This window comes from Orbicella franksi, chromosome 14 (genome assembly GCF_964199315.1).
Source record: "Orbicella franksi chromosome 14, jaOrbFran1.1, whole genome shotgun sequence".
NCBI classification, from domain to species: domain Eukaryota; kingdom Metazoa; phylum Cnidaria; class Anthozoa; order Scleractinia; family Merulinidae; genus Orbicella; species Orbicella franksi.
In genome coordinates this window covers 6,191,401-6,219,329 of record NC_138158.1, presented here as the reverse complement: position 1 = coordinate 6,219,329, position 27,929 = coordinate 6,191,401, and the positions used below count along the sequence as shown (strand labels likewise).

At 39.9% G+C, this 27,929-nt stretch overlaps 1 protein-coding gene across 1 annotated transcript; it reads left to right on the top strand.

The window, feature by feature from the left end:
• The first annotated feature begins 178 nt into the window (after positions 1-178).
• LOC145468076 (uncharacterized) lies at positions 179-26,674 on the top strand. The gene is made up of 11 exons (XM_081451746.1): positions 179-5,359; positions 11,530-13,178; positions 14,053-14,421; positions 15,852-16,198; positions 17,850-17,880; positions 18,545-18,897; positions 19,446-19,476; positions 20,574-21,212; positions 21,875-24,297; positions 25,303-25,348; positions 26,084-26,674. Exons 1-11 carry the CDS (start codon positions 5,059-5,061, stop codon positions 26,333-26,335), a joined length of 6,441 nt encoding a protein of 2,146 aa, XP_081307872.1. The 5' UTR covers positions 179-5,058; the 3' UTR covers positions 26,336-26,674.
• The last annotated feature ends 1,255 nt before the right edge of the window (positions 26,675-27,929 follow it).

Below are 27,929 nucleotides of genomic sequence, written 5' to 3'. Positions count from 1 at the left end.
TCACACAATATTGTGCGACTATTTTATTTCTCCTTGGGATACTTATCACCACATTTATATTTTGCGTGATTAACTGTTTATTTGTTTGTACGTGTTGTTTGTTTTGCCAGTATCATTGTAGTCGTGACATTTGGTGACTCAAACATAGCGTCTGCGCGTTCGCACAGGTTTACCAAACGACATGTTCGTTATGGCAAAGGTACACAAGATGAACAAGACCCCGTAGCTAGCTCTCCGCCTCGCTACGCCTTTTCCTTGAGAGGTAAGAGAAGTTTTCTTTTATTCTAGACTTAAAACTGCTCTGTCTTTGCCTACAGGGGCTTTAGAATTGTGTTGTGTTGTCTCGCGCTACGCTCAGTCCCCAGGTTGTAATTAAGCTTATATTTAGCTTACTGACACAACAAGCTAGGACAAATGCCGTTGTCGTCGATTCGCCGCATGATAAACTGTATTAATCTTTTTGTAAATAACTTTGCACTGCAGTTCTCTGCGTGTTTGGCAAGCGACGGCAATTGTCGGGAACTTTGCATTCCATTTATTTACGTTTCTTCCAAACTACTTCGCGCATAATTCGCTGATGTGATCACATCCGATTATAAACAGCTCATTAATGCAAGTACCTTGTATCTCTAAATGCCACCTGCACACGAACAAAAACTTATTCATTCGTTTTTATAGCGTTTTACTTCGAACGAAAGTGTTTCTTCCGGTTTCTGGGTTTCTTTCGTATGGAAACATACAAATACAAAGGAATTTTGAAGGGACAATAGCTTTTCCTGTCTGATGGACAAAGGAAAAAACAATGATTTCAAAGACGAAAAGCTGTGTAATGAATTAACAAATTATCTATGTCTTCTAACTCAAGTTTTCTCTCCTGCTAGTCTCCTTCAGACGTACATTTACCGATACCATATCATTTCACAAGATATATAATATTTCAGATTTTTTTAACCGGTATGTACCTTGGTAACGCCTTCCTCAAGGTCACGAGTCGCTCTGAAACTGGAAAAGTTAAAATGGTAAACGCTTTGTTTCTCGTCTAGAAACAGCCAAGCCTACGCAACAACCGTTAGTGATTATCAGTTAAATTTCTGGGGTCAGATTTTATAAACATTTTCATGACGTTTCTTTCAGACAGATCTTCTCATAATGTTGTTTGCTTTTGGTATAAAAGTTAAAGTCAAACCGCCTTTAAGTGAATCTAGCTAACCCCCCTGTCAGGGTCGATTAGCGAATGTCAATTATTCTTTTCGTTTATAGTTCATTCATTCTTTAATACAACACCTAAAGCACGAAATAACCTAGCGGTACGTGTTCTCAAAAGATTAGGCTCGTGAGTTCTATTCACTAAAATTCACCCACGGTTTAGGACCAAGTCACAAAACACGTGCGGTAAGTCATAAGACTACAAACATTTGAACATGTGAACGGCATATTGCTTCAAAACACGCTTGTAGCAGCAGGTATGTGGAAGCATTTGTGGAAAATCTCCAATAGCTTGGGGTTTCTTTAGCTGAAAAACCTAGAAAAAATTTTAGTGGAGGTTATAAAATATTACACAACAGTACACCAGGGTCACAGTTCTTTGAGAGCCTATTAACGGTAATCCGCAGGAAGGAAATTCATTGGGTTTGTTTAAAAGTGAGCGTGCTGTTTTTTACTGCTTATTCATATGTTTTTGTTTGAGATGAGTCACTCTGAGTCAAAAGAGAAGGGCAAATAATCACTAGACGCCATTGTTTTAAACTTGCAAAATGAACTGTGATCCCTAAGTCGATGCGACAATTGAGACTGGGTTAGCTTAATCTCTCTTAAGGGACACAGTCTATGTTCTCAATAACGCACGCCATAAGCAAGGCAGATGTTTTCAGTTGGCACGGAGGGCAATCGAAAGTCGATGTTCTTGGTTTTTTTGGCATGCTTTCATTCCTTTAATGGGTTTCAACATTTAAAAATCGACGTTTTTGATGAAGCGAAGAGTGTGGTTTTTGTGTGGTTTTTGAACACCGCCATCTCGAACTAACAAGGAAAACGAGAAAGAGTTCGGTTTCAGATGGCGGGCATTTGACATAATCGACAGTAAGTAACTGAAAAACATAATCAAGGGAAATATTTTTACTTCTTTTTCTTCTTTTATACAATTTTGAGTTCACACACACGTTTTAACGAGCGCTTGCGCTCCTAGGTGTCGCGTGGTTTAATAAAGTATTGTATTGTATCATTGTATTGTATTGAGTTGAAAATAACCGAGTTCGTTGAATGTGGCGTGAAATACCACGTTTACAGCCAATCACCGTGCGAGCAGCATATAAAAGAAAGTTCAAGCAACCACGTATTATTTTGTTTATTATATAAACATATTAATAACGACGTTTTTGAAGATTTTCCGAAGGTTTTCGACCACTTTGCTCAAAAAGTTGTCCGAAGGCCACACGAACGTGTACGAACATTTTCCAGAAATTTCCGAAAATTAACGAAGATTCCCAAAGGAAGACTTCCGAGGAAGTTCTGAAGATGTTTTTATCATACACTCAACAAATTTAAGATGATATCAATCATAACGTCATCGAAATCATCACAGTGAAATTATCGTAATTTTACTTACACACTGTGTTTTATTACAGATTTTCTCGGGGCTGGAAATCCTTCAGTTGTAAAACACTGCAGTTTATATAAATAAAGTACAGTAAAAGAAAGTACACTGTAAGTAAAGGGACCTTTGATATTTACGTTCATACAAAAACAGCCCGGACTAGCTTGAGACCTGAAGACTTCTGAATGATTCAACATCACAAAAACTGGACAACATTATTTTTTTGCATTTTCTTTTGTCTATCTGAACTTGGAAAAGGTAAAGTCGGCGGGGGTAAAGAAGCTAGTAACTTCTGAGATAGTTTCAAAACTTTTGCATAAGTGGTATTTTAGTTCGGAATTTCTCATGGCAGGTACTGCAATTTCTGTAAAAGATTGTTCCTCAAATGTTCGCATTCTGCAATCTTACGATACCTGCATTGCAAACTATTTTATTGATTTATTGGCATGGAAAGTGTACTTACTGCCGTTGACATTTTGGTGTCATTCACAGTTCGGTAGACCTTGTAAACTACCTAGTTGGGAGCAAGTCATTTAGCCATTATTATATGGCTTGTTCTTGTAGCCGATATAACGCGCACTCTGATTGGCTAATTTTAGGGCATTATCTCACGTAATGCCCACGGGCTGATTACGGGCTTGTAAAAACAAAGCAAAAAGCCATATAATAAACAACTTATTAACCTCGAACTTTCGGTCTTCACGGGAAAATCTCAAACCTCGACCTTGTCGTATTGACCTCACTCTCGGTTAATAAGTAGTTAACACTCCATATATTCATTACGCAAGGGTGATAGTACAACATTCAATGCCAATAGTTCGTGAAGCATTTCTTTCTAGTTTTTGTCTCTCCCCAAATTCTCTTTATTTTTTTCTTTATATTTTCCAAGTGGTAAATTTGAGCTAATGTTATAGCAGTCGTTCCGTTGAACTTCCTCATGAGCATCAAATTAAACAGGGTTAGTCTTCGTTTGTTTCTTGTCAAGAGTTTTTGTTATAACGTATGATGTTCGTCTCTATCTCGAATAAGTAGAATTCTACTACAGTAGTATGCTAATACAAACGCTGTAATCTGATTGGCTGAGCCATTGCACACTATCAGCCATTAGTGTTCAGTGGCTTGGTGTGGTCGAAAAAAAACGTTTCCTCGAAGGAAAATTCAGTTAGAATTCTACTAAAACAATTAGATTATTCGCTCTCGATCGCTATGAGGTGATCGTTGATTCGGCCTTCGGCCTCATCAACCATCACCTCAGAAATCTCGAGCTCATAATCTAATTGTTAATTATAATCCATCAACTATTTTCGCTAGCGCGCGATTGTCTAAACGCATCACGTGGCTAAATATTCCCCAGCTAAAACTGGGGCATATCCGAGTGATATTCCCTAATTTTCAAAACTGCGCGTGTTACGAAAAATATTTGAAGGATGATAAACACAATACCCACCATTGGGCACGAAAATATGCTCGGATATTTGTCCTTGGACATTATCTTTTCATCAAAGCTCACAGTTTTCCTCGAGCTTCGCTCTCGGAAAACTGTTCGCTTCTCGGAACAGATAATGACCGCGGACAAATATCCGAGCATATTTTCGCGTCAAATGGAGGCTATTGTTTATATAATTTCTGTCAACAAACTCATTGGCAGTTTCATCGTGTCTACTAAAATCATGTCGAACAATAAACCATTGATAAAATATTACCAAAAGCTGGACGGTTAAAATGAATTGTCTTTTACCACTACATGTATATAAATACTTTTTGCTTAAAATTAAGTCCTTTGTAAGGTGGTCTTAATCACTTTTCGTTTAAATATAAATTTAATTATCGGATATTTTTTGGGCAATTCATTAATTTGTACCCTTTTTATTTACCAGATTTTTAAGTCTGGAAAAGCGTTCTCAAACGACATAAAAAGCAAGAAACAGCATTGATAAGCGAAAGAGAAAACATCTTGTAGATTAAGAAATTCTGAATTTAACATGTTTAACAAGCAACGTTATCTTGAGCCGACCGAACGAATTTGTTATTTTGTTCGAAGCGAAACTTATTTCAGCGGAATGCTGTAGTTTATTGTGTTCCTCAATCGCGCGGAAAACAAACACCTGTGTTTAAGCCAATGAGATCGGTTTTCGCGCCAAAGTATCAGTTCTACTGAACTTTAATTGTTGCCTTAGTTTATATTCCGTTCCTGATCGCATAAATTAGCCAGGCTTGCATATGATTTGCGATTATTATTCTGCTGTCACGGCTTCTCGCTGGTTCTTCATTTGTAAATACAAACTGTTCAATGAAGTTTACACTAATCTAATGGATGACTGGTATTTTGATGAGATTAAGGACGTTAAAATGAACCCGTTTTAATATTAACGAACCCGACTTTCTTATGTGGATGTGTATCGTTCGTTTAAAGCTTCGTAGATGAGATAAAACACTTTGTTATCTCTGTATCACAAACGAATAACATGGCGACATTGGACCTAAAAACGGATCCAAGACCTTCTACGAATGGCGAACCGGCATTCACGCTTTGTACATTTTGTAATAACTCGACAAACGGATTTGAGAAGCGATTATTTGCGACGACACAACCCAAGGGACCGTTTTTCCCGGTGCTAGCCGAGGTGCAAGGCAGGAAAACGACATTGGACGATCTTGGTCGAGCGGTTGTGTGTGTGGCATGTTTCCACCATCTTTTACGACAGTGGAGCAGCTTTGAGCGAAGAGGTGTACCTTTACGAAAGCGAGAGTACAATATCATTTCAGGTATGGGTTTCATGTGATTATGCATGTACAAAATGGCTCCGTCGAAACATTGCGAGTTTTCTTTTATAGTTGAAAGAGTTTCGTTGTCAGGTATTCTGTGAATTGCGCGATTACAGGTTCCGTCTACTCGCAACTGGACGCCTTTGTTTGTAGTCGTTGACCGCAGCTTAAATAATCGATAGTCAAGGAGTATTGTACTCTTTTTGTTGCTGTGGTTGTATGCGTCATTCTGTGCGATACCATATTTATAGACCGCCTCGACTATAAGCTTGATTTCATGATCTACTTCGTAGATATTTCTCGCCAGTTATCGACCCTCCGAAGTATTATTAAATTCTCAAAAACCTAGCTACTTTAAAATCTGTTGTACAAGTGTTTGGATAGAATGAAATAATTTGTCTGAAATCAAGCGTTAGAACACCCACAATGAGCTAATTCACGTGGGAAAAAATCAAGGCTTTGATTAATTTGAGTTGTGCTTCTTTAGTTTTCGATTTTGTTTACCAATTTTGTAATTCATGCGCTATTGACTTTTACTTTGCAAACAAATTCTTAAAAACGTTCATTTCACAAAGCTTTCGCTTTCTTCAAGGATGTCAGACAAGATGCGATATTAAAATCCATATTTGACTTGACTTTTTGTTTAACAAACTTAGCACTTTAAGTGACACTCAGTGCCCGTAGTTTGTAGTTTGTTTTTAATTCATTTCTTGAAGTTACCGCAACTGAAAACCAGCATCAAACACAGAAAGAAAAAAAATTGTTCAAATCTGCTTCTTATTATTTGCATAATTTCCCAGTTGTGAAAAATTGGAAAACCGAATTCAATTAAGGCATTTAATTTTGTGCACGAGTGACTTTTTACTAGCATGTTCTTACATGCATATTATATTAGCGGTGACCCATGAAATTTGCTTAAACATTAATTTGTTCAAAATGATGATTCTCCCTATCGATTTCCACACATATGTTCTTATGTTTATTATGAGAAAATTATGGTTGATCAAGATAGATCCTTACCTGATGCGCTTGCCCACACAAGGGAAGTTTATCTCGTGGCTAGGCCTGGATTGTTTTAAAGCCGGACTAACGCGCGCTAATCTAGGATTACACTTAATCGAGGTCTAATCCTGGATTAGCTGCACCCTAGACTAATCCAGGCCTTCTTAAGCAAACGATTTTAAGGTAATTCAAGCTGTAGCTACTGTCAAGCTAATAGGTGTGAAGAAAATCACGAGTTTAACACGTCTGTCAAGATTAGAAATGAAAACAGCAATTTCATGGCATCATAGGACGTGGGAGTCTAAGAAATGCCTCACACAAGGTGCTCCTCGCAGCGAATACCTCGCGCAGTAGTTCTGGGGTTATTTAAGCTAAACTGTGATTGGCTTAGAATTCCTACGTCACAGAAATCGTTTTCTGGCTCGGGTTCGCAGACGTTATTTTTCGGCGGAACCAAGTGACAGCCGGAAATACGTCTGCGTTCGCAGGCTACCGGTGAGGGGGGTTGGGGTGAGCAGAGAACGAGGAGCATTTTGCTCGAATTGTTTTTCATTTTCTTTTTTCTTTAGCTAAACATGTTAAAGCGCACGTTTTAACTTCTATCCATATCAGATGAATATATCTGGCACTAAAAACTTGATTTAAACGTCAAGAATTATTCGAAATTGTCCGCCTTCAAAGGGGGAGGGGCGGGGTTAACATGAATGTAAGTGAAATTTTAGGAAGTTTAAAGAGGGATTAAAAGGAGAAAAAAATTTTTGGGCACCCCAGGTTGGTGGACAACTGTTTGGTGTACGTCTACTAATTTTAACTTCAAATTCTAATTTTAAAACAATATCAAATCTTCAAAATTTCCTATTTCGATAAATTGTATTAATACTGTGAGAAAAACTATTTATCCCCAACTATACCCAAAATTCACCAAAAAATTTACAAAACAGCCCAAAGCGTAGATATGTGGGATGGGCAGAGAGATTTTTGACTGCTTGAAACGTGAACGAGATATTTGCGTTAAAACCATAATACCCAGCCAAAACGTACGGCCTTCACGTTAACCGCTGCCTTAAGGCCCACGGATATGCTAGTTCATCCCGGAGTATCACATAAAATCTTAGAGATCTGACAAATTTTAGACTGAATAATCATGAATTTACAACTGCGCCAGCTTTAAAAGGATTTCAAGGAGCTTCCGCGCTAGTGTTATTACTAGTGAGGGTGAGACTGGGAGAACTTGAAGGCCCTTGTAAAAACCCTCGCCTAGGCTAGGTGTGACAGTAACAGTTTAACAATGTAGTGCTTTATGAGGCTAAGTTAACTGGCGCACGAGATTCCTATTTTTTGATATTTTTAGTGACGCTTTCAGGGATGACAGACAAAAACCAATGATATTAAGGTAGCTCTAGGTAAAAAGAAATCGTTTTTGTCTTCAAGTTCAACGTGCGTGTCATTGTGATCTATCACCAAGTGGTCAACTATGACAGAACCAATCTGATTGGCCGGTTTTGCAGTAGACCACGATGAGTGTTTACTAAATAATGTTCTTCTTGATTCAAAATACATGCCTTTGACACTCTGTGTTACGGACATGTGGAAGAAATTAGAGAAACAAGATCTTTGTGTCACATACAAATTCCCCTACTCCATACATTTCCATTTGGTGATCAGATCGTTTTCTCTTTCATCATAGTTAATAGGTGGAAATGGTTATGAAATGTGGCAAAGTTCTTTGTTGCATGTTTTTCTCATCTATTTTGTGTGTTGACCCTGCACAAAACCTGGCAAATTACAAAAGGTGGTTATGTGTGCTCATACAACTAACCTTTGCGATTATGTAATTCAGACGTAGTCTATGAGCATAAAACAAAAGATATGCAGGGTCAGCGACCTTCCAACGTAAATCTTAGCCTGTTTGTTTGCTTCTTTGATGTTTACCGGGTTTCTTAACTATTTCACTCTATTAACTACGCTTTCATGTTCCATTTTTCTTGGGAGAAATTAGGTGTTAAAAATTCTTGCTATTACGAACACCCGACTTCACACATTTGTTCTAAAAAGATTCTAAAAGGTTTGCCCTAAGCTCACTCGAAAATAATTTACATAAAAATTAAAACAACCAAATTTGTTGAAAAGTGCACGATATTTTTGTGAACTCATTTGATGCGTGAGTCAAGTTTCCTTCCCGAAATAACTATCTTACTTAACTAAGAGATATTAATTAACATTTCATACGTCAAACTAGGACTTCGCTTTAAGCCTTTCTGTTATGTTAATTTTTTTAAAGTATCTATCAAGGTCACAAATCGATTTCGCACTTAAGGACACAAAACGTGCAATCGTTTTGTTATTGCTCATTATTCTGTGTAACAGTTTGATTCCAAGCCCCTTAGGAGTGGAAAAGTATTTTTTCTTGTGCTATATTTGACGTTCCGTAACAGACCCAGATAACGGCTTTTTCCTACCGGAGTGGACGGCAGCAATAGAACGTTAGTGTGAAGTAGGGTGTAAGCGAGACAAACTAATATCAATGCCAGAACCCGAAACTCGAGTCTCAGCTCGAATCCTGACTTGGTATTTAGGTATCCTTGGTTTAAGTAGGTCAAGAGTGGGAAAGAAAATTGTTAAAAAGGCCTGAATTTCACTGACTATTTAATGCAACAGGCTCTTTAATTACGGAAAACATAATGCATTGGACGCCAATTACGATGAGTCGACAGAAAGTCTAGTCCATGCGATCATCATGATTAAACAATCCTGTTCAAGACATGAGTTTCTTTATCATGTATATTTTATCGGTTTTTTTTCCCTGAAACGTTTTTTTTTTCGTTCCCTGATGTGTTGTTATATCACGGGTTGAAACGATTTTGCAGCATTTTTTCTTGTCTTGAGAACACATTTCATACGATCTATTTCACTTCATAGCTGCCTTTCGCAGAATGTTAAATTATTCAGTGTTGAAAGTATGACATCTTGAAGGTGTCATTTCCCGATGTTAAGCAATTCTTCAGTACAGAACATCTTCATTGGAACATGCAAATGACTGGCGGTATTTCCTTGTCTTACTGTGACACACAATGATGTTTTGACGCATTATGTTTGTCAGTTCTCGTATTCGTCCAATTCCATTTCGCTTTGTGACTGTTATTCATGCCAGCAGCTGTCGAAATGTTTTGGTGTTATTTTAGACTTCCGAAGTGCAGATGACTTACCTTGAATAGTTCAGTAAACTTCTGAGAATGGGCTTAAGATTCAGGAATATCAACGGCTGCAAGAAAACAGAATTTCAGTTTTAGTCGGTAAGTTAACACTAAATCATCGCTCCTTCAAAAATTACAAAGTTTGGATTGCCAAAGTTGAAATGGAAATCCAACACTTAACCATTGTTTAATAATTTACATATCTTGTAGTCCTTCGTTCCTAATCTTGACAAAATGTTCAAGCTTTTCGAAACTTTTGAAACTGTCGACAGTTTTTTTCCTACACACAATATTAGAATAGTTATTAAGTTTTCTGAATGTCGAAGCCTTCTTAGAACAAGATGTATTTATCTCGATTTCTACTTCAGCGTTTCTGCAAACGTTTTCCGCATGAGTTTCTGCCAGGTTTGCCTCAAAGTTCAAAACTAACGAGAGAGTCGGATTTATTTTGTGTAATCGAACGAACTACTTGCATGATTTTTCAGCACTGGAAAGTAAAACCTCTTCAAAAGACACATTCGTATTCCTTCATATTTTAAACATAATTTAGGTTAATATATACGGAGAGTGCTTGTTGCGGAACTTGCATGTAATTTAAATGCTGGTGTTTTCCTTAACACTTGAAATTGATAAGTTTTATTGGCCTACATTTAAATGACACTTTTGTCAAGTTTTGGGCCCTGTGTTCTAAGAGAACGGGAACTTGAGAACTTTTGCATCTTTCGGTAGCTCAAAGAAGGCGAGAACCCCATGTATAATTTATTTGGCTTCATGATTATTTCAGGCTAATCATAGTTTATCAAATAGGTGTTGGTGCTAAAATATTTTTCTCACGATAAGAGTTGGTTTGTCGGCAAAAACCTAAGAATTCGTCAGAAAACAAAAACATATTCAACAACCGCACGAAGGAGGCTAAAGTCTGCTAAAGTCTGCTGAAGTCTGCTTGCTACGGGTGATCAAGTGTTATTCGGATCCTGTCAAGGTTTTCGTGCATTATGTACGGTGAACACTAAACACCTGAACAAACTTTTAGAAGCAAATTCAGGAAGCCTAAATATGGTCATGTTAAACCTGGTTTTTGGCTAAATATAGGTCTCACTTGAGACTCTAGAAAACACGACGCCACTACCCGAAGCCTGAATCGTATACTAGTTTTATACTGTAAACAAATCTTGCAGACAGCCTGAGGTAACCAACGTTTAGAGGTGGTCAAACAACTGTCACCGTTGAAACTTCGGTCAATTTTCTTAAACACCATCTAACATTCGTTTAAACAATGATCTACAATGGTTCATCGATTCAACTTAGTGCCCCGGGCGCAAATTTCCTTTTCGTAGCTCAGGGAAGGGTGCTTATTGGAAAGGGGGCACTTGTTCAATATAAACATCAGAATGTGGTAAGTGAAGAATTGTAGCAATAGGGTTCTCCTAGTCATAACAACGTTCTCTTGTTTATTCCAAGTTTACACGCTCGATATTACGTTCAGAGAAAAAAGTACACTACATGATTCCTTTGTCTAGTCAGGTTAATGGTTGGCATAAGAATAAAGGAGGCACAATTCAAATGTAACTAGAGTGCGATTCGATTTATTTCGGATACACACGCCGACACCTGTTTCAACGTATATTAATCAACGTAAAGATCTTCGAGAGAGTCACGACCTAGACTGACCAAATATGCATGAACAATTCAACATCTAAAAGAGGGGCAGAGGGAAGCTGGAATGCCTACTTTATGACATGCTACTAATCATAAAGGAAAAGAGACCAACTTTTAACACACGAGCGGACTCCATTCGTTCAAAACTTTTCTTGACTCTTTAACACCTAAACTAATATATAATATTCCTTTTTAAGTGTAATAATAAAGGTATAAATACACGCAATGTGATACCGGAATTTTTGGCAATTGCGCTAATAGAAAGCACCCTTAATTACTGCTTACAATTCTAATCTTTAACTTCCTTCATTTCAGACGATCGTGTTAACAACTATCAAGTCCGGCGTGAAGAGGAGATACGTAAAGAAACTGAACATAAGATAAAAGAAATCCAGGATCGCGAGGAAAGAATTCGACTTGAAGCTGAGGAAAGGATCGAAAAATATCGACAGCGTCAAGCGGAGATTCGACGGGAGGCTGAGAAAAAGCTGCTCGAGGAACAGGCCAAAGCTGAGGAGTTAAAAAAGAAGACTTCGTCGAAGCTTAAGGAGGAGCATCAGCGAGAGGAAGAGTTAAGACGACAGGCGGAGGAACGCATTCGGGAGGAAAAGGAGAAACGAGAATACATTCGACAAGAAGCGGAAAGACTTCTGCGGGAAGAGAAGTTATTGGAAGCCCAGAGGAGTAATCAGGATTCCGTATCTTCAGTTCCTGAGATTATTACAAGGTATAGGACAGAAGTCATCATCCCATCTCCTGAGAGGGAAAACGCTCCTTTGAAGGAAATTACAGATCAAACGGAACCTGAAGACATGGAGGGTGCTACTGAAAAAGAACGGCAAGCTAGGGGCCAGAGGCGCAAGATGATGGTGTATGATCCGGAGACGGGTTGCTATAGGAAAGCTCAAGACGACGATAAGGAAAATACTTTGGTTGAGACTAAAACTGAGAAAGTGGAGTATCGTTTTCATCTTCGTTCAGACGAAAAACCTCGTAAAACCACAGAAGCTAAAGATGCTTCGTCTAAACCTGACAAGGCTTCAGAAGATGTCACGGTTTCGATGGAAGCAGTAGAGTATAGTACGGAACAGACTATTGTGTTGAATGGCAAAGAAAGGTCAAGAAGCCAAGGCCGTGAAGGCGACGCCAGAGGTGAAGAGGAGGACATTAAGAGAGCTGGCGACATTATGAAAGCAAAGTTTGAAGAGGGTCGAAACCGATTCGAGCAGGAACCCGTTGAAAGGAAACGGAGTGACTCGTCCAGGCATAGAACGACAAGATCAACATCTGATGATTCCTTGGAAGAGAAGATCAAAGAAATGGAGAAGAGAAGAGAGCGGTTGCTTCTACGAGGACTGTCATCAGAAGCAATGGAAATCCAAGGTCGGAGACCCTCTGAGGAAAAGAAGGATCTTTCTCCAAAAGTCGAGAGTCCGAGAGATGGGTCGAAGAGTCCAGTGGATGAGACTACGAAGAGGCAAAGAAGTCGAAGCGAACGTAACAAACGGCGTTTAACAGCCGAGGAGTTGAGTTTAAAGAGGTCTCCTGGAAGCGAAGAGGATTTATCCACTCGCACGTCGGGCGCAGATGCCGGGAAAGTTCCAAAGACAGATCCACAAATTGAAGAGAGGCAAACAGAAACGAGGAAGGAAAGTTTCACGTTCCAGTTGAAAAAAGGCGATAAACCAGAGATACCAGACGAAGAGGTTTTCATGATGACGCAAGTGAAACCAGTTGAAGCTTCCGCAGACCTGATGAACTGGGATGATTCAACAGATGGGTCCGTCCCTGAGAAGGAACCGACTCCTAGTCCAAGGTTCAGGAAGAGGGCAAACAGCGCTGAAGGAGAGATGTTCCCCAGACCTATGAAGCTTGTTGAGATCGAGGCCCCCATTACAGTTACTCAGAAAGGAGAAGTGGAGAGTGAACCAGTTTTGACAGCAAACCTTCTTGACCTTGATGAGGTAAGGAATTCTCCTTAAGAAGTCATTTTCCCTATAGATATCCCGTACACTGTAAGTTTATAATGGCAGTCCCCACCACTGGACAATTTGAAACTTCTTTTGGCTTTTCTGTTAGTAACGAGTTCAACTGGGCATGTTATGAGAATTTAGGACTAGAACTCAACATAGACACTTTGACTTGAAACCAAATTCTATTAGGGTAGATTTCGTAGTAGACCATCTTCGTAGTTGTGAACGAGTTATACCACAATAACGTTGTCTTTTACTTCTCTTTGTACATCGCTGGAAATTTCTTTGTTCACATTCAAGAAAATGTACCCTGGTTTTCAAAACTAGTTGGTAAGTTCTCTACCTGCATTTGCTTGCAAACTCTGTCACACTCATTTCTGACACGTTTTGTGCACGTACAGAGAATTAAAAGACAAAATAAGCAGATTCAATGATCATAAAGATCGTAAACGGAAGGTTCCAGCATTATGCAGAAGAAATGCTCTTTACATGTTAAATAGGTATGATTCCTGGTCACTTTTCGTTATTTTTCAACGTTTCAAGTATTTCTACCAAAAGTATACCCTAGTTTTGGGTTAATGCTGATGAAACTCGCAGTTCCTGGAAGATTGTCGAGTTCAAGCCATTTACACCTCCGAGGTTTGCTTTTGTCCAATAAAATGCAGTTTCAATTAACGTCAGTTAGTTTAAAACAATAAGAGTCTAAATTTGATGCATGTTTAATCCCTTACTGGTATCGGTTTATCTACATAACCGTTGAGCTTATGCCACTACATACGTTTACATCTGTCGAATCCTTAACTCTACATCGTAGCAGTACAGTTGTAAATTGTGCTGTCTTTGTGCAATCTTCTTTATACACCAGCCTACAAGCATGTCATCCGCGCCAGCCATCGAGCCCATCTTAACATGGGACAGCCGAACTCGTGCTAGCAACAACGCAGAGGAAGATCGAAGACGCCGAGAGATCGAACACGAAGAGAGAAAGCGAAGGATCGAGGAAAACCAGCGACGAGCGGCCAAAGAACTCAAGGCTAAGAAACAATCCGAAAGCGACGCAAAGCCACAGAGCGACGAACCTGTCCGAGAAATGACAATGAAGGAGAAGAGGCGTTCGTTAGTGGATATGTGGGAATCGTTCTCTGAGCCACAAACGAATGTCATGTCGTTTGAAGAGGACGAAGACATGCCTGAGAGCAGTACAACCATAATACGAGAAAAAAGGACTGTTTTGGTGAGTGAAAATGAACGTAATATGTTAATTTTGTTTTAATTACCTGAATCGAAGTTGTTTGTGGCTGAAACAAAAGTTGTAAAATTCGCCAAGGACGTATAGTTTGAATGATAAGGCTTGACATGGAGCAAACCTGAGATTTTTCAAAACTTTACAAACTTTTCAAAAGAGCAAGAATTTTGTTTTACTTTTCATCATAAGCAACGCACTTTGTATAGTATATTTCTTTTGTCCTAATTTCAAACTTTTTGCGGTCTCTTCTTCTTTTGTTTCCATACTCCACAATTAAGTTTGCGTCGTAAAATCTGACGGACAGCTTGTACGCGATTTGGTATTGATGAGTTGGTAACATTATACCACAACAAATTTGAGAGGGTCTTTAAAGACCGTTAATTTTACCCTGCACTGATCAACGTTCAATTTCTCGTTTAAACATTACAGAATCAACTAATTGGTTATCTGCAAACGGGCTAGCACTTCGTAATTACTAATGTTTTTGCAATGACGAAGACTAGAAGAACTATTTGACCACTTCACAGGTTTCAAGTCAACGCGGATGAAAATAAGGCTTAGTTTTGCAGCTCGAAATATTTGTCTGTTTTGTTCCTAAGTAGCCCAGATTTTTGTCTATAGTCTAGGTTTTCCCTAGAGACCCAAACATAAACAAACTGCAAAATACTTTAACTGCGTTATTACCATCCAAAAAATTCTAGATTCACGTTTTCATGGCAGACACAAATAATTGATATTTGCATGGCAACTTAACAGGAAAGAGTCTTGTTTTAGTCTCGTAAATGACTTCTTGGGAAATAAGAATATGTGGACCCGTGTGAACTCATTCCTTTTGAACGAAGCTTTTCAGTGTCAGACATTCCGTAACCAGGTCAATGTTTTGGAATATTTCAATTTATGCCGAAGTATTTACAAAGCATAAAATTATGTTTATCTTTGTCAGTCTTAACTGTTAAAAGTGTTTGTATTGTTTGACATTTTTCCATCTCATATTTGGAACTATTAAAAGCCGATCAGTTATGTTCTTCAGTCGACTTTTTGCCGCTTTGATTCCACACATTTTCCAGGCTTTAAAGTTCTGTGCATATTCAAATTCTACCTTCTTTGTTTACCGATTATATTGACAAATACACGGTCTGGAGACTGTCTATTCAAATCAACGTCAAGTTGTTGAAGTAATTTAGATGGCCTTCTGTGTTACACTGCTAGTTAATTTTTCGCTAGTGGTCTCTCAAGCAATAATTGATATCACCTGGTCTACTCGCTTGTATTCCTTGAGAGTCTCTCGAGCAAATTTACATAGCAAGCATGTTTATGGGCTTTAACAGTGCAGAACGTGCACTTCGTTAGCTGAGCATTTGTGGCCGATCGCTTACCGAACGTAATTGTTAATGTAGTCGACAAATATTCCATTTTAGTTCGATCCTTTGAAAGATAAAGACAACGAAGAAGCCATGGAGGTCGGTGATATCGAGGTTATCACCTCGACAACACCGTCTGTTGAAGCAGAGACGAATACAAACCTAACCGAGGAAGAACAGCGATGGGAAAGCGCTGGACATTTCCAGCCAGGGCGACTTCAGAAAACTGTATTTCACAACCTGTCTGAGACGCAACCCGAGCAACCTAAAGCTAAGCCTAGAACGAAAGTCGGAAGTCGCTACGACTGGATGAAAGGAGAGACTTCGGACGATCAAGCTGCTTTGGTACCCACGAAACTTAAAATCGATTGGCAGAACAGCGCGGCAGCCGATGAAAAATTAAGGTGAGAAAACTTAGATTTCTTTCCTCGGGCAATTTGAGGCAAATTCGTTCCTTGTTGAACCGAAAATGCAGCATATAAGGTGGTGATCACATATTCAATCGCATCCAATTTTTTTCTCTCGTTTTGATTGTACTGTAGCTTCCTTGTCAATTGTTTTGCTTTGCTGTATCGCTAGGTATTACTCGCCATCTTTGTCTTGAAAAGATTTCGAGGCCAATATATATCCCAAAAAACAGTCTGTCAATTCAAACGACACGTAGTGTTAGTTCAGGGATTAAAAGCGTGAATTCCTGAGTCGAGTTGAGGTTTTGAGTTTCACACCTTTCTAAAGAATAAGTAGCTAAAATATCAACGTCTAAAACGTGCCAAATGGAGGAAAAAGTTGCTAAAAATAAACCTAACGGTTGCATGAGTGTTTAATATAAACTATTTTAATACGAGGGTCTTTTAACCTCCTTAGAGGATAATTACCATAAAATCATTGAACTAATATAGTGAAGTTTTATCTCATATCAGTCGTTCTGCAGAGTGTTGTAAATTTTTCGCGTTACTATGTGCCACGGTCTTTAACAGCTGTGTGTTGACAGCTACATTTATTTTTTTTTTTCTGTCCAGTGGCCGGTAATTATTGCTGCGAGAGTAAGAAAGTTATCCGCGAATTGTCACGTCGTCTGTCACGCTGTTTGTTGTCACGCAGTCGTTGACCAAAACACAGTCTGCCTACGACTAACACGTGACATTATGCTGTTGGCGATTGCGTTACAATTTTAGCCGTTTACATGCTTCGAAAATTGCTCTAAATGCCATGTGTAGAAAATAATTTAAATAAAAGTGACTTGCCTTATGTTTGTATTGCGTTATTTTGATATCACTGTGTTCCTGGAGGCGGTTTAAGTCCACAGAGATACCATAATAACGCAGTAAAAACATAAGGTAAGCCACTTTTATTTAAATTATGTTCTACGCGTAGCATTAAGAGCAATTTTCGAAGCATTCTCATACATTGTCTTGTAAACGGCTAAAATTGTAACGCAATCGCCAACAGCATATTGTCACATATTAATCGTATTCAGCGTCTGGGCCGCCTGCGACCGAACTCGCCCAAATGACCGTTTTGCAGTCTCAAATAAGCAACTCGTTTTCCCCAGGCTGCAAACAGAACTGCCTATTTTTTTCTTCTTTTTTTGTACCGTGACAACATTTTGATAACATGATTCAAACATTGCTATGAGGTTAAAATAACAGTTAAACATTGAATTTATTTCGATCTAAAAAGAGATATTACGCAATTTGATCACTATTCAATAGACAGTTTCACAGTTGTCTGCTCAGTGACCTGGCCTTTGAATGGCAGCAAGGCTGGCGTTGACCTTGTTTTGATACAGACCTTACTGTTTTTGTTGTGTAAATCAAGTTGTTTTAATGCTAACTAGTTTGCATTTAAATGAGAAAAGCAGAGAGGTTTGTATCAAAGCAAGATCACATTCAGCCTCGCTGCCATTCAAAGGCTAGGTAACTAAGTACACAGCTATAAAATGGCCTACTGTATTAACTTTCTGCTTTATGCCATGATGACAACGAAACTCCGTCTTTTTTTTTCCAAAGTTAATCTTATTATAAATTTAATTGATTTTCTTTTACCTTTTTGCAGCAACGGTCAAGCTAAAGAACGTTCACCTGAGGTAACTTTAGCTTCTTGTCTGTTTGTGTTCATACAGTGAACGAATTTGATCATCTCAGTTATTTTATGTGTTAGATAACCTACCTCGATACCAGGAGGATTGGTAACCTGCGAGCTAGCTCTCTTAAGTAGAGCTTGTCCCAAGGCAAGAGTTTTAGGGGTGGGCTGGGAGAAAATAAAGGGAAACGCAAAGGGAGGGGATTCCCCACTGAATACTCGTGGGCTAGTGCAAGTGAAATACAAGCAATGCAAGTCAAGTTATAGCAGTTTTGTTGACAGCAGATTCACATACAAACATTTTGCATCAAGTTTGTACCTCTTTGAAAAAAATGGCGGGAAAATCTGCGGACTGCATGCTTATTCAATTTTCAACGTTGTTCACACTTTTTTCTTTTTTCCACTCCAGTTATGGGAACGAGAAACCCTGGAAAAAGGTGTTTCCATTTCCTGGTGCAAAAGGCCTTTTACGAGTTGCCTTGTGCCTCTGTTTCAAAACGAGTCCTAGTGCAAAGCCTTTCATATCAAAATGAGTTTGATTTACGTGAAAATGAACGTGAAGTTGGAACACATTTTCAAAGGAATTGTTTCGCTCGAAGACTCGTTGTCACACGGACAAATGGTAACTATGACGTATTAGTTATATTTATCTTTTGCTTGCCCTTTAGCCAATCCAGATGGAGATCAAAACTGAGAGCCGTGATGTTAAAAGTAGCAGCGAGAGCGAAACTGAAAGTGAAAAGGAGAATGATAGTGAAAGTGAAAGTAAAAGCGAAGAAGAGAGATTGCCTCGAGTGGACACAGATGAAGTTTACAAACTAACCGAAGAGGAGAAGCAGTGGGAACTTGCAGGGCATTTCCAGCCCAAAAAGCTGAATATAGCCCTCATGGCTGGCTTTCAACAAGCACCGGCTGATGTAGAAGAGAAACCAGCGCCTAAGAGAACACAGACGACCTCTGTGTCAGCTAAATTGAAAGTTAAGGAACCTGAGAAGGAAGAGCTTGAAATTGAAGATATTAGGTAAGAGCTTCTTTTGTTATGAGTGCATGTGTTTATGGTTACATTTGAACTACCAGGCCATAGTTATTAGTGAGAAATGGTTATGAAACCCGATTAAGTTCTTTGTTGTATGTTTTTGTTCGCTTTTTTCACCTTGACCGTGCACAAAACACAATAGTTGTTTACATCAGACTGACGAACTAACCAATAGAAACGCTCTGGTTACGTACTTCATGCGTCGTGTATGAGCGCAAAAAAGAAAATTGTGCACAGTCGTAGACCTTCCAACATATATCTAGCTGTCTTTGTTTGCTCCTTTGATGTTTGCAGGGCTTCGTAACCATTCCCCTCTATTAACTATGGGCAGGCTAAAAAAAATATTTAAATCTGAAAGAGCCTCATTATATGAATAGGTTGTGCATGAGAAAAACCAAATAGGACGCAACAGCCAATGGAAAAGTTAAAGCGAAATTAAAATGGTTTACACGCTATGGTCAGAGTTTGTATTTGTATTTCTAGCAGTGTAAGGAAAAAAACGTACCAAGTTTTATATTTTGTTTTCTTTGCAGTCCTGTGAGCGAAGTAAAGACCGAAACAGAGGTAAGGAAAAGCCCAACTGTGTATTTGGATTGTGTCATGCATGTCATGATCATTCAATTAAAGAAGGGATTCTATGGTAACGCTTTCACCTTGTGTAGCTGTAACGTAGCCAGATGCTGCATAAATGTGCGCTAGCGCCGGCTGTCCCCTTGCTGCTTAGTAACGCAAGAGAGCAAATAAAATAAATCAGCATGTGCCATTTGCGCTTGAGCGTTAGACAAAGCACGATACTCTTAAACATATCTTACAACAACAAAACAGACTACAAGTTACTCTTTGACTCCATTGTGAGTCAGTCTGGTAGTTGATGCCCCTTACTATTCCATTTGCAATACGAGTTTGCACCTTTCGGCTACTAGTAATAAACACATACGTTCCAGACACTTGACTTCACAAAAAAAAAAAAACGATTTTACGCTTACTCCCTACATCGTTCACTGTGCGCTGTGTGCATACTTTCGTCACGGCTCAATATCTAGCATGGCTTTGTACCAATCAGTTCACTCTTTCCCTTGATGTGTCTGCATTGTGCGCCTGCTTAATGCATGGCTCAATATCTTGCATGGCTGTGCACCAATCAGCTTACTCTTTCCCTTGTTCTGCATGCGCTGTGCACTGCCTAATGCATGGCTCAATATTTAGCATGGCTGTTCACCATTCAACTACTCTCTCTCTTGTTCTGCATGCGCTGTGCGCCTGCTTACTGCATGGCTCAGTATCTTGCATGGCTGTGCACCAATCAACTTTTGCTCTTGTTCTGCATGTGCTGTGCGCCTGCTTACTGCATGACTCAATATCTTCCATGGCTGTGCACCAATCAACTTTTCCCCTTGTTCTGCATGCGCTGTGCACCTGCTTACAGTATGACTTAATATCTAGCATTGCTGTGCACCAGTCAGCTTACTCTTATCCTTGTTCTGTTTGCTGTAGGCCTGCTTACTAAATTGCTCTGCACCTTAATCAGTTTAGCCTTTGCCGTGCTCTTCTTTCGCTATGCATCTAATTCCTGCATGGCTCAATATCTGGCATGGTTATCCCTGGGGGAGCAGAAAACATACGCACTACATGGATAGCTAAACTATATTCATCACTTGTAGCCTGACACCTCAGTGCTTTACACCTACACGTACGAAGAGGAAAGTGAAGATGACGAAATTCCTGGATGGAGGAAAGTGGAGGAGCAAAGAAGACAACAAGAAAGGGAAGAGATTGAAAGAGCAAAATTAGAAGAAAAAAGACGATTGGAACGTGAGGCCCTGGAGGAAGATCAACAAGAGGAAGGCGATTCAAGCGATGATGAATTTGAAGCGAAAGTGCGCACAAAGGAGATAAGAAGGATAAATCCCAATCTCTTGGGTCAGTTTTTGAGAGAGCCAGCGAAAGAACCAGAAAAGCCTCACAAGTCGATGAAACCTAAGGAGCAGAAAGTTGACAGAGCCAGTGTCCAGGTGTCCGAATCAGCACCTGTTGTCGACAGCCATTTCGATGAAATAGAAAAAGAACGAGAAGTGGAGGATGAATACGAAGAGAAAGTTAAGAGTAAGCAAATTAGAAAGTTGAAGCTTGATACCTTGCCTTTCCTGCAAACACAGGAACAAGATACTGTCCCTGTACCACACAGGGACGTTCCTCGTGCGTCTAGAATTGCTGTCCAAGAAGAACTTTATATTCAGAATGTGCAGCCTACCAACGTGGAATCAGCGCCGAGAAACGAGTGGGAAGAGGAACAAGATGAGGTATTCATTTGTCGTACCACGCATGCTACGGTCCGTAACAATACATACGAACACAATCATTCGTTTACGTTAAGCTGCGTGAAGATAACCGCCTTTCATTACGTGTAGTGTTTTCTCATAATTCTTAGATTCGCCCATAATTATCTTTGAGGAGCCGGATTACAAAGGCATGGCAATGACGATTCGTTGTAGTTTATGCAACAAAAGTCTGCTTACCTTATAATCGTGTTGTTCTAAATGTATCACTGTATCACAAAGCACTTTTCAGTAACGACGAAACCTCTAAACAACGTGCAACTTTCGCAGCCAGAACACTCGGCAACTACACAAGGACAATTACTCACGGTATACCAGATATTGCCATGATCGATTACAAAATACTATTGATACATATATGCCATGACTACCTCATCTACATCTACATCTACATGAGATAGGGTTCTGCAAAGTAATACACCTATCACTTCAAGACTTAAGGATACAAAGGGGCCGGGCGAGATCAATCTCTTAATAATATAAGGTACCGGAGTAAATTAATAGTTTAATGTAAAAAACAAAAAAAAAACGTCCTTATGTTTAGTCATTTTGACATGCTGGTGTGAAAGTTGTTAAGGTTATCAAACTGACATTATCTAACAAATGTTTAATTGTTTTCGTTTCAGCCCGAAATCAATGCTTATGGAGCAACCACCCTGGAGAGGTATGACGATGAAAGTGAAGACGATGATGATGTCCCTGAGTGGCGCAAAATGGAAGAAAGACGAAAACAACAGGAGCAGGAAGAAATTGCACGTGCAAGATTGGAAGAGCAAAGACGGCTGGAACGAGAAGCTCAGGAAGCCGAAGAAGAGGACGACACGGATTCCGTCGATGATGAATTCGAAGCAAAGGTTCGAACGAAAGAGATTCGAAGAATTAATCCCAATCTACTGGTTCAATTCATGAGTGAAAACAGAGAAGAGGTTCCCATCACAAGAAGGCCCAAGAAAGAAACTTTAGAAACTCAACGAGTGTTGGTAACAGAGACGGCACCCAGGAATGAAAACGATCTTGAAGATTCCAAGGGAAAAGATGTTGATGATGATGACGATGATGAATTTGAGCTGAAAGTGAAAAAAGGTCAGGTCAATAAGCTGGTTCTTGACAACAGTCCTTTCTTGCAACAGCAAAAGAGAGAAGACGTCCCAGTGGCCAGAACACGGTCAGATGCAGAAAAGAACAGGAAGGAATCCAAAAAGGAATCAAGGACATCTGTGGTTCAAGAAGATGAACTTGTTCAGGTTGTCCATGATGAGGTCGTTGAATCCCAACCTGACATGATTTTCCAAGGAGGAGAGGAAGATGAAGGATACGAAGTGAAAATTAAATCGAAGGATGTCAGGAGATTGAGCCAAAATCAGTTCTTCTTCCTTCGAAAGCAAGAGGAAGAAGAGCGAAAGAGACTTCAAGAAGAGGAACGCAGGCGTATCGAGCGTGAGGAGCGGGAATTACTCAAAAAAGAGGAAGAGCGTCGAAGACGACTGGAAGCCGAGGCCCGGGCCAGGGAAGAAGAAAGGATCCGTCGAGAAGAGGAGACGAGAAAGAGGGAAGAAGAGGAGAGAGCTCGTAAGGAAGAAGAAAAGAGGCGTCGGCTTGAGGAAGCTGAACGACTCAGACAAGAAGAGGAAGAGCGGTTACGAAAGGAGGAGGAAGAAGAGCTGATGCGTTTGGAAGAAATGCGTAGGCAGAAACAAGCAGCAAAATTGAAATTCGAATCTGGTTCCTTCGATGGTGTTCCTGTCAGCCGCACTGAGAATGATATCTACAGCGTGGGGCGTCTTGATACAAACAAGCTGTTGCAGTTCCAGCAGGGTCCGAGGGAAGAACCAGAGCTGAAGTCAAGGCCGCGGGTGGAGCAGAAGAAGACAGAAGAATACAAGTTACCGGAACCGGAAGTCGAAACTGTCCAGATGGCGTCTGTTGATTTGATTGAAAGCAGTCCTTACGAGGAGGATTTAGAAAGGCGTCCAACAGAGGACGAGATGTACGAAGAAAAGCGAAAGAGTGTGGGTAAGCTTGACAGGGAGTGGTATATAAAGCAACAACAAAGACAAGCGGAAGAAAACGAGCGACGAGCTAAAGAATTAGAAGAACGGAGACTAAGAGAAGAGCGGAATGAGATGTTGAGAATTAAGGGCGAGGGTCCACAGCGACGGGAAGATGATGATTCCAGAGGATTGCTTGTCACGGAAGAAGGCTTAAATATGGACACAGATGAAGCAGATAGCGACAAACCCAAGAATGTTGGAAAGCTAAACTACCAACAGTTCTCCATGTTCCAGAAGGAAGGATCAGTCGTTCCAAAAGCGCAACCACGCAAAAGGGCCCCAGAGGTGGTGCAAGAAGTTGTAAGTGTTCAAAGTCAGCAGGATGTGGAGAGTGCGCCTGTTAATATGGACGAGTCTGATGCTTACCGCGGAGGGCCCCATATGACGCAGGAAGACTCTGACTACGAGAAACGGATCAACACAGGCAAGCGACTTGATGTAGATAGGTTCCTGAATGCCAGGTCGCAAGAGGCTGTCGAGAGAACGGAACGTGCGAAACGAATGGCAGAGGAGAGGAAGCGGCAGGAGGAAGAAGAGCTGGCCAAGTTGAGATTCGAGGAACGCAGGAGGATGGAAGCGGAGGAGGGCTCGGACTATGTTGAAGAAAGTGGTGGTAGTCAGGTAAGAGATTTCAGGAGCAAATCAGCGTCTTCAACAGAGTCAGATTCTGAAAGGCACAGAAGAATACCCATCGAAAGAGAACCATCAAGACTCAAAGATTCTGATGCAGACACAGACAGAATGGACAAAGGTGTTAGTGTTGGTCGTTTGCCACAAGAACTTCGTTCGCAATTTGAGGGGGGGAAAAAGAGAGCCGATTCAGATTCTCGTCGAAAGTCAAACAAAACCAAAGGCTCAAGATCATCTTCAAAGAACTCGATGGAAAGTGCTCACAGTACCTCTACTGATAGTGTGTCAGATGTCCCACATGATAAGGAGATGAACGGTGGTGTTAGCCCCAAGGACCAGTCACTGGAGACGAAATATTCTATAGACAGGTAAATACCACAAAATGATGAATATGGTAAGTCACCGTTTTACATTTTCAAACACATGACTGATCATCGGAATTATGTACACAATTTAAAGGAGCTCAGTCACGGCATTTTGAGCTATTTTGGCCACGTAGAAAATAAGCTTAAAATGGAAGGAAACCTGAAAGTAGCAGTTTATTAAGAACGAAAAACACCAGAGAGATAATAATAAACCATAAAGAAACAAGCATACTGAAGGATGCAGAAGATTGACACGGATTACAAACGACGAACTTGAAAAATTTAGGCCATGTTCTTCCTTTTCAGAATGCGCAAAGTGACGTAGTTCCTTTAAGCAGCTGTGAAAAAGTCTAGAAAATTCAGTCTTGAATGAGATGTTTACCATTTAGCCAAAACCCTTGGTAATTTCGGCTGGAACACAAACGGAACAGTTATTTATTGAGGCTGGAAATTTTGGACTCTTGGGATCATAAATCACTGAATCATGAACTATTTCGTTTGTTTCGGTTGTTGATTTGTGAAAACGCTCTCAAGTGGCAAACGCCCATTGTGTGTCATTTGTGGCCTGCAGTGCAGGCGTTATTTTGGAACGGAACGCCCGATAAACTAGAGTTTGAAACCACCATCTTGGATTGTAATCGATGCCGCCATCTTGGATTGTCATTGGATTCTTGACCAGTAGAGGGTTGGCGCAGGGGATGGGGGAGAGGGGAAATCCAAGATGGCGGCCTAATACAAAAATGTGCACTCGCGCGCCCAAAATACGCCTGCAGGCAAGCCATGTAAAACAAACTTTCTTTATGGAGTTAATTTGAAAGGTAATAAAAGAGAATGATTGTTGGTAGGATCCAACTTGTGTTCTACAGTAAAACGCTGTCAAAATGGTGAGAGGTAAACTTGCATTTAACATAAATGGGGGGGGATTCTCCTTAACTGTAGTCTTGAGCATAGCAGAAACATTACTTTGCACCCCCGAAGTAGAAATTTAATAGCCTTTGTTTTTTGTAGGACGGAGGAATATAAAGAAACGCAAGAAGAAGATAAACCAATTGAAGTATGTATAACTTATGTTACGACCGTACCTCGGCAAGAAATCTTCCTTTCCCTCTATTTAGACAGTGAGAATGTTATTATCGGCTTTCAAGATTCAGTGTAAAAGTAATAAAGGAGAAGCTTTCAAAATAGAAGTTCGGCTGGGAGTGAGATTTACTAGAAACTCAACTTTCTAAAGAGAGGGAGAGAGGCGTCTATGTAGAAGTGGATTTAAAAGAGAGTGGAAGCTTTAGAGCTTTTGTGAGTATTGTAACCGGAATTTCATAGTGTATCTTCCCAATTGCAAGAGGACTAAGAGCTATAATGGAAAAGAACTTTGTAAGACGACAAATAAAAGCAATTCAACATTATGCTTTGTGACTAGCGCTTTTCGTCAGTGATTTGATGTCAGGAGAAAAATATAACTTTTATGTTACGTGCAGTTGAATACAGGAATTGCACCCTATTAAAAAGCTAACCATTCCCAAGTCAGCGCTAACTTAAGGTAACCGAAACGCTACTCAGGCTAGCCGGAGTGCTGTACTGTTCAGGCTAACCAAAGTGGTACTCAGGCTAACCGGAGTACATGTATTTCTGTATTTTGCCGCAACTTTTATGTTAAGCGCTGACTTATTGTTTTCGGGTTTCAGACTGCTAGAAGCCTTCCTAGTTAAACGTGATTTCGCAAATCGTCATATTTTCTGTTTCTCGCTTTACTGTAACAACTACCTAACACGTCGTCACTTGCTTGTTCTAGACTTACACGCCCGAGGAAAAACCCGTTCCAAAGAAACTTCACACCAGCATGTTAGCTGCTTTCCAAAAGGTTCACGATGAGCCAGTGCAGCTTCGTCGAGCAAAAAGTGAGAAGCGCGTCCGACCAAAGAGTATTGGGAACGTGGATCTACTGAGGTGGCAAGATGACTCGAGTCTTCACCAGCCCTCTTCGGACGCGTCGCAGAAGGGGAAGACTGGGCGCCAACCAAGACCCAAGAGTATTGCATTTTAAGCAACGTATGTTTGCTTATAGCTGCGAAACTATTACGTTATAACAATTATAGGTTGAATTGTTTACAATAGCTAGAATATCACGATAGAAGTGGCTTTGTCTTTCAATTGAAAATTGTGGTCGGACGTAAAGGCAATGAATCGAAATTTGGTTGATTTGTTGTCATGTCGACGAGTCTTAGAAAAAGAGAATAATATAAGGGACAAGCAGCATCTGAAGTTTAGAGATCCATTTTCTTTAACCTCCTTCGTTTTATCACACACTTTTCATGTCATCCCGTTCAAGGTGGTTTTCTTAAGAGTAATCACAGTGTAATTGCGAACTCAATTTTTTTTGGGGGGGGGGGGCGGGGGGGGAGAGGGGAGAAGGGCAATCATTTATATCTTGACTGGGGAGCTGTTTCACATTGGCAGGCATGGCATGCGTAGTACAAAGAGTTTCCAACCCACCCCACCTCCCTGATATGGTGCGGTTATGACGTCACCCGCACCATGATGATCAATATTGACAAAACAGATTTCTCGTGAACTTCTTTTGTGAATGCCACCTACATGGCTGCCATGTTTTTTTTCCCATTTCAAGTTCTATTTAGGATTGAGTCCATCTCATTAGTGAAACGGCAAGAGTGATTTAAGTTTGGGGCGATACATTTGAGTCCAATTTGGTGCCAAGGTGAAAAGGCATCTTTGTCAGGAATAGAACTTGTGCCACTTTACCATAGCCTAAGGCTGACAACACATCTAAGGAATAACAATGTGTAAAATGTAGACGATTACGGTTTTAATACACTTAAATACAATTTAATGTGGTATGCACCGAATGTTACCCTTAAATCAACATTATACACCATTACAAAGTGCCATATACAAAGCATTGGATACTAAAATCAAGTTGTAGTTAGTGCAAAGAATTTGCTGTACGCTTTGGGTCGTATCAAAAGTTCCATTTTTGTAGAATTTATAAAGAAAAGTTTATTATACGATTATGATGTAGTTTTGAAAGAATTGTTAAACATTGGGTTCGTTTGGAAGTTTTGTAATTTACATCCTTAAGAGTCAAAAGGCAGATACTTTTGTCAAGTGAATTTGAAACTTCAAAGCCACCATGAACTTGGAACATCGGCTCAAAGATGAAGAAATATTCACAAAAACGTAAATAATGTTTAAAAAAAATTATGCACTCGTAGTAAATAATAAAGAAATATGTTCATATTGGCACCAAAGTCGTATCAAGTCTTTCGCAATCACTCGCTCGAACATAAGCTGTATCTAACAAAAGAGTTTGTAAGTGTTTTTAAAAACATGTGAGTGCAGCTACAAATCACAATTCTAAGGAACGTGAACGCCCTTCTTCGACACAAGGGCCATAAATCGAACTGTGCTAGACCGTGTTTCGTAATAATAGCGAGCAATTTTGAATTCGCTTCCAGTTATTATTTTAGAAACCTGTACTAATCCGAACACCTCAACTGAATGTGAACATAACATGGTTATTTGCTAAGGTCGAGGCACTGGTTGATAGTTTCATTTTCTTGTATGAATTGTTATTGGTAGATGACCTTTTGGAAGTGAAATCTAGTTTATGCCACCATATT

Excerpts from the sequence above, each read along its gene's own strand:
- LOC145468076 (XM_081451746.1), top strand. The coding sequence starts at position 5,059 with ATGGCGACATTGGACCTAAAAACGGATCCAAGACCTTCTACGAATGGC. Across the intron at positions 5,360-11,529 it reads AGAGTACAATATCATTTCAG|ACGATCGTGTTAACAACTAT; the intron begins GTATGGGTTTCA and ends CCTTCATTTCAG. Across the intron at positions 14,422-15,851 it reads GAGAAAAAAGGACTGTTTTG|TTCGATCCTTTGAAAGATAA; the intron begins GTGAGTGAAAAT and ends ATTCCATTTTAG.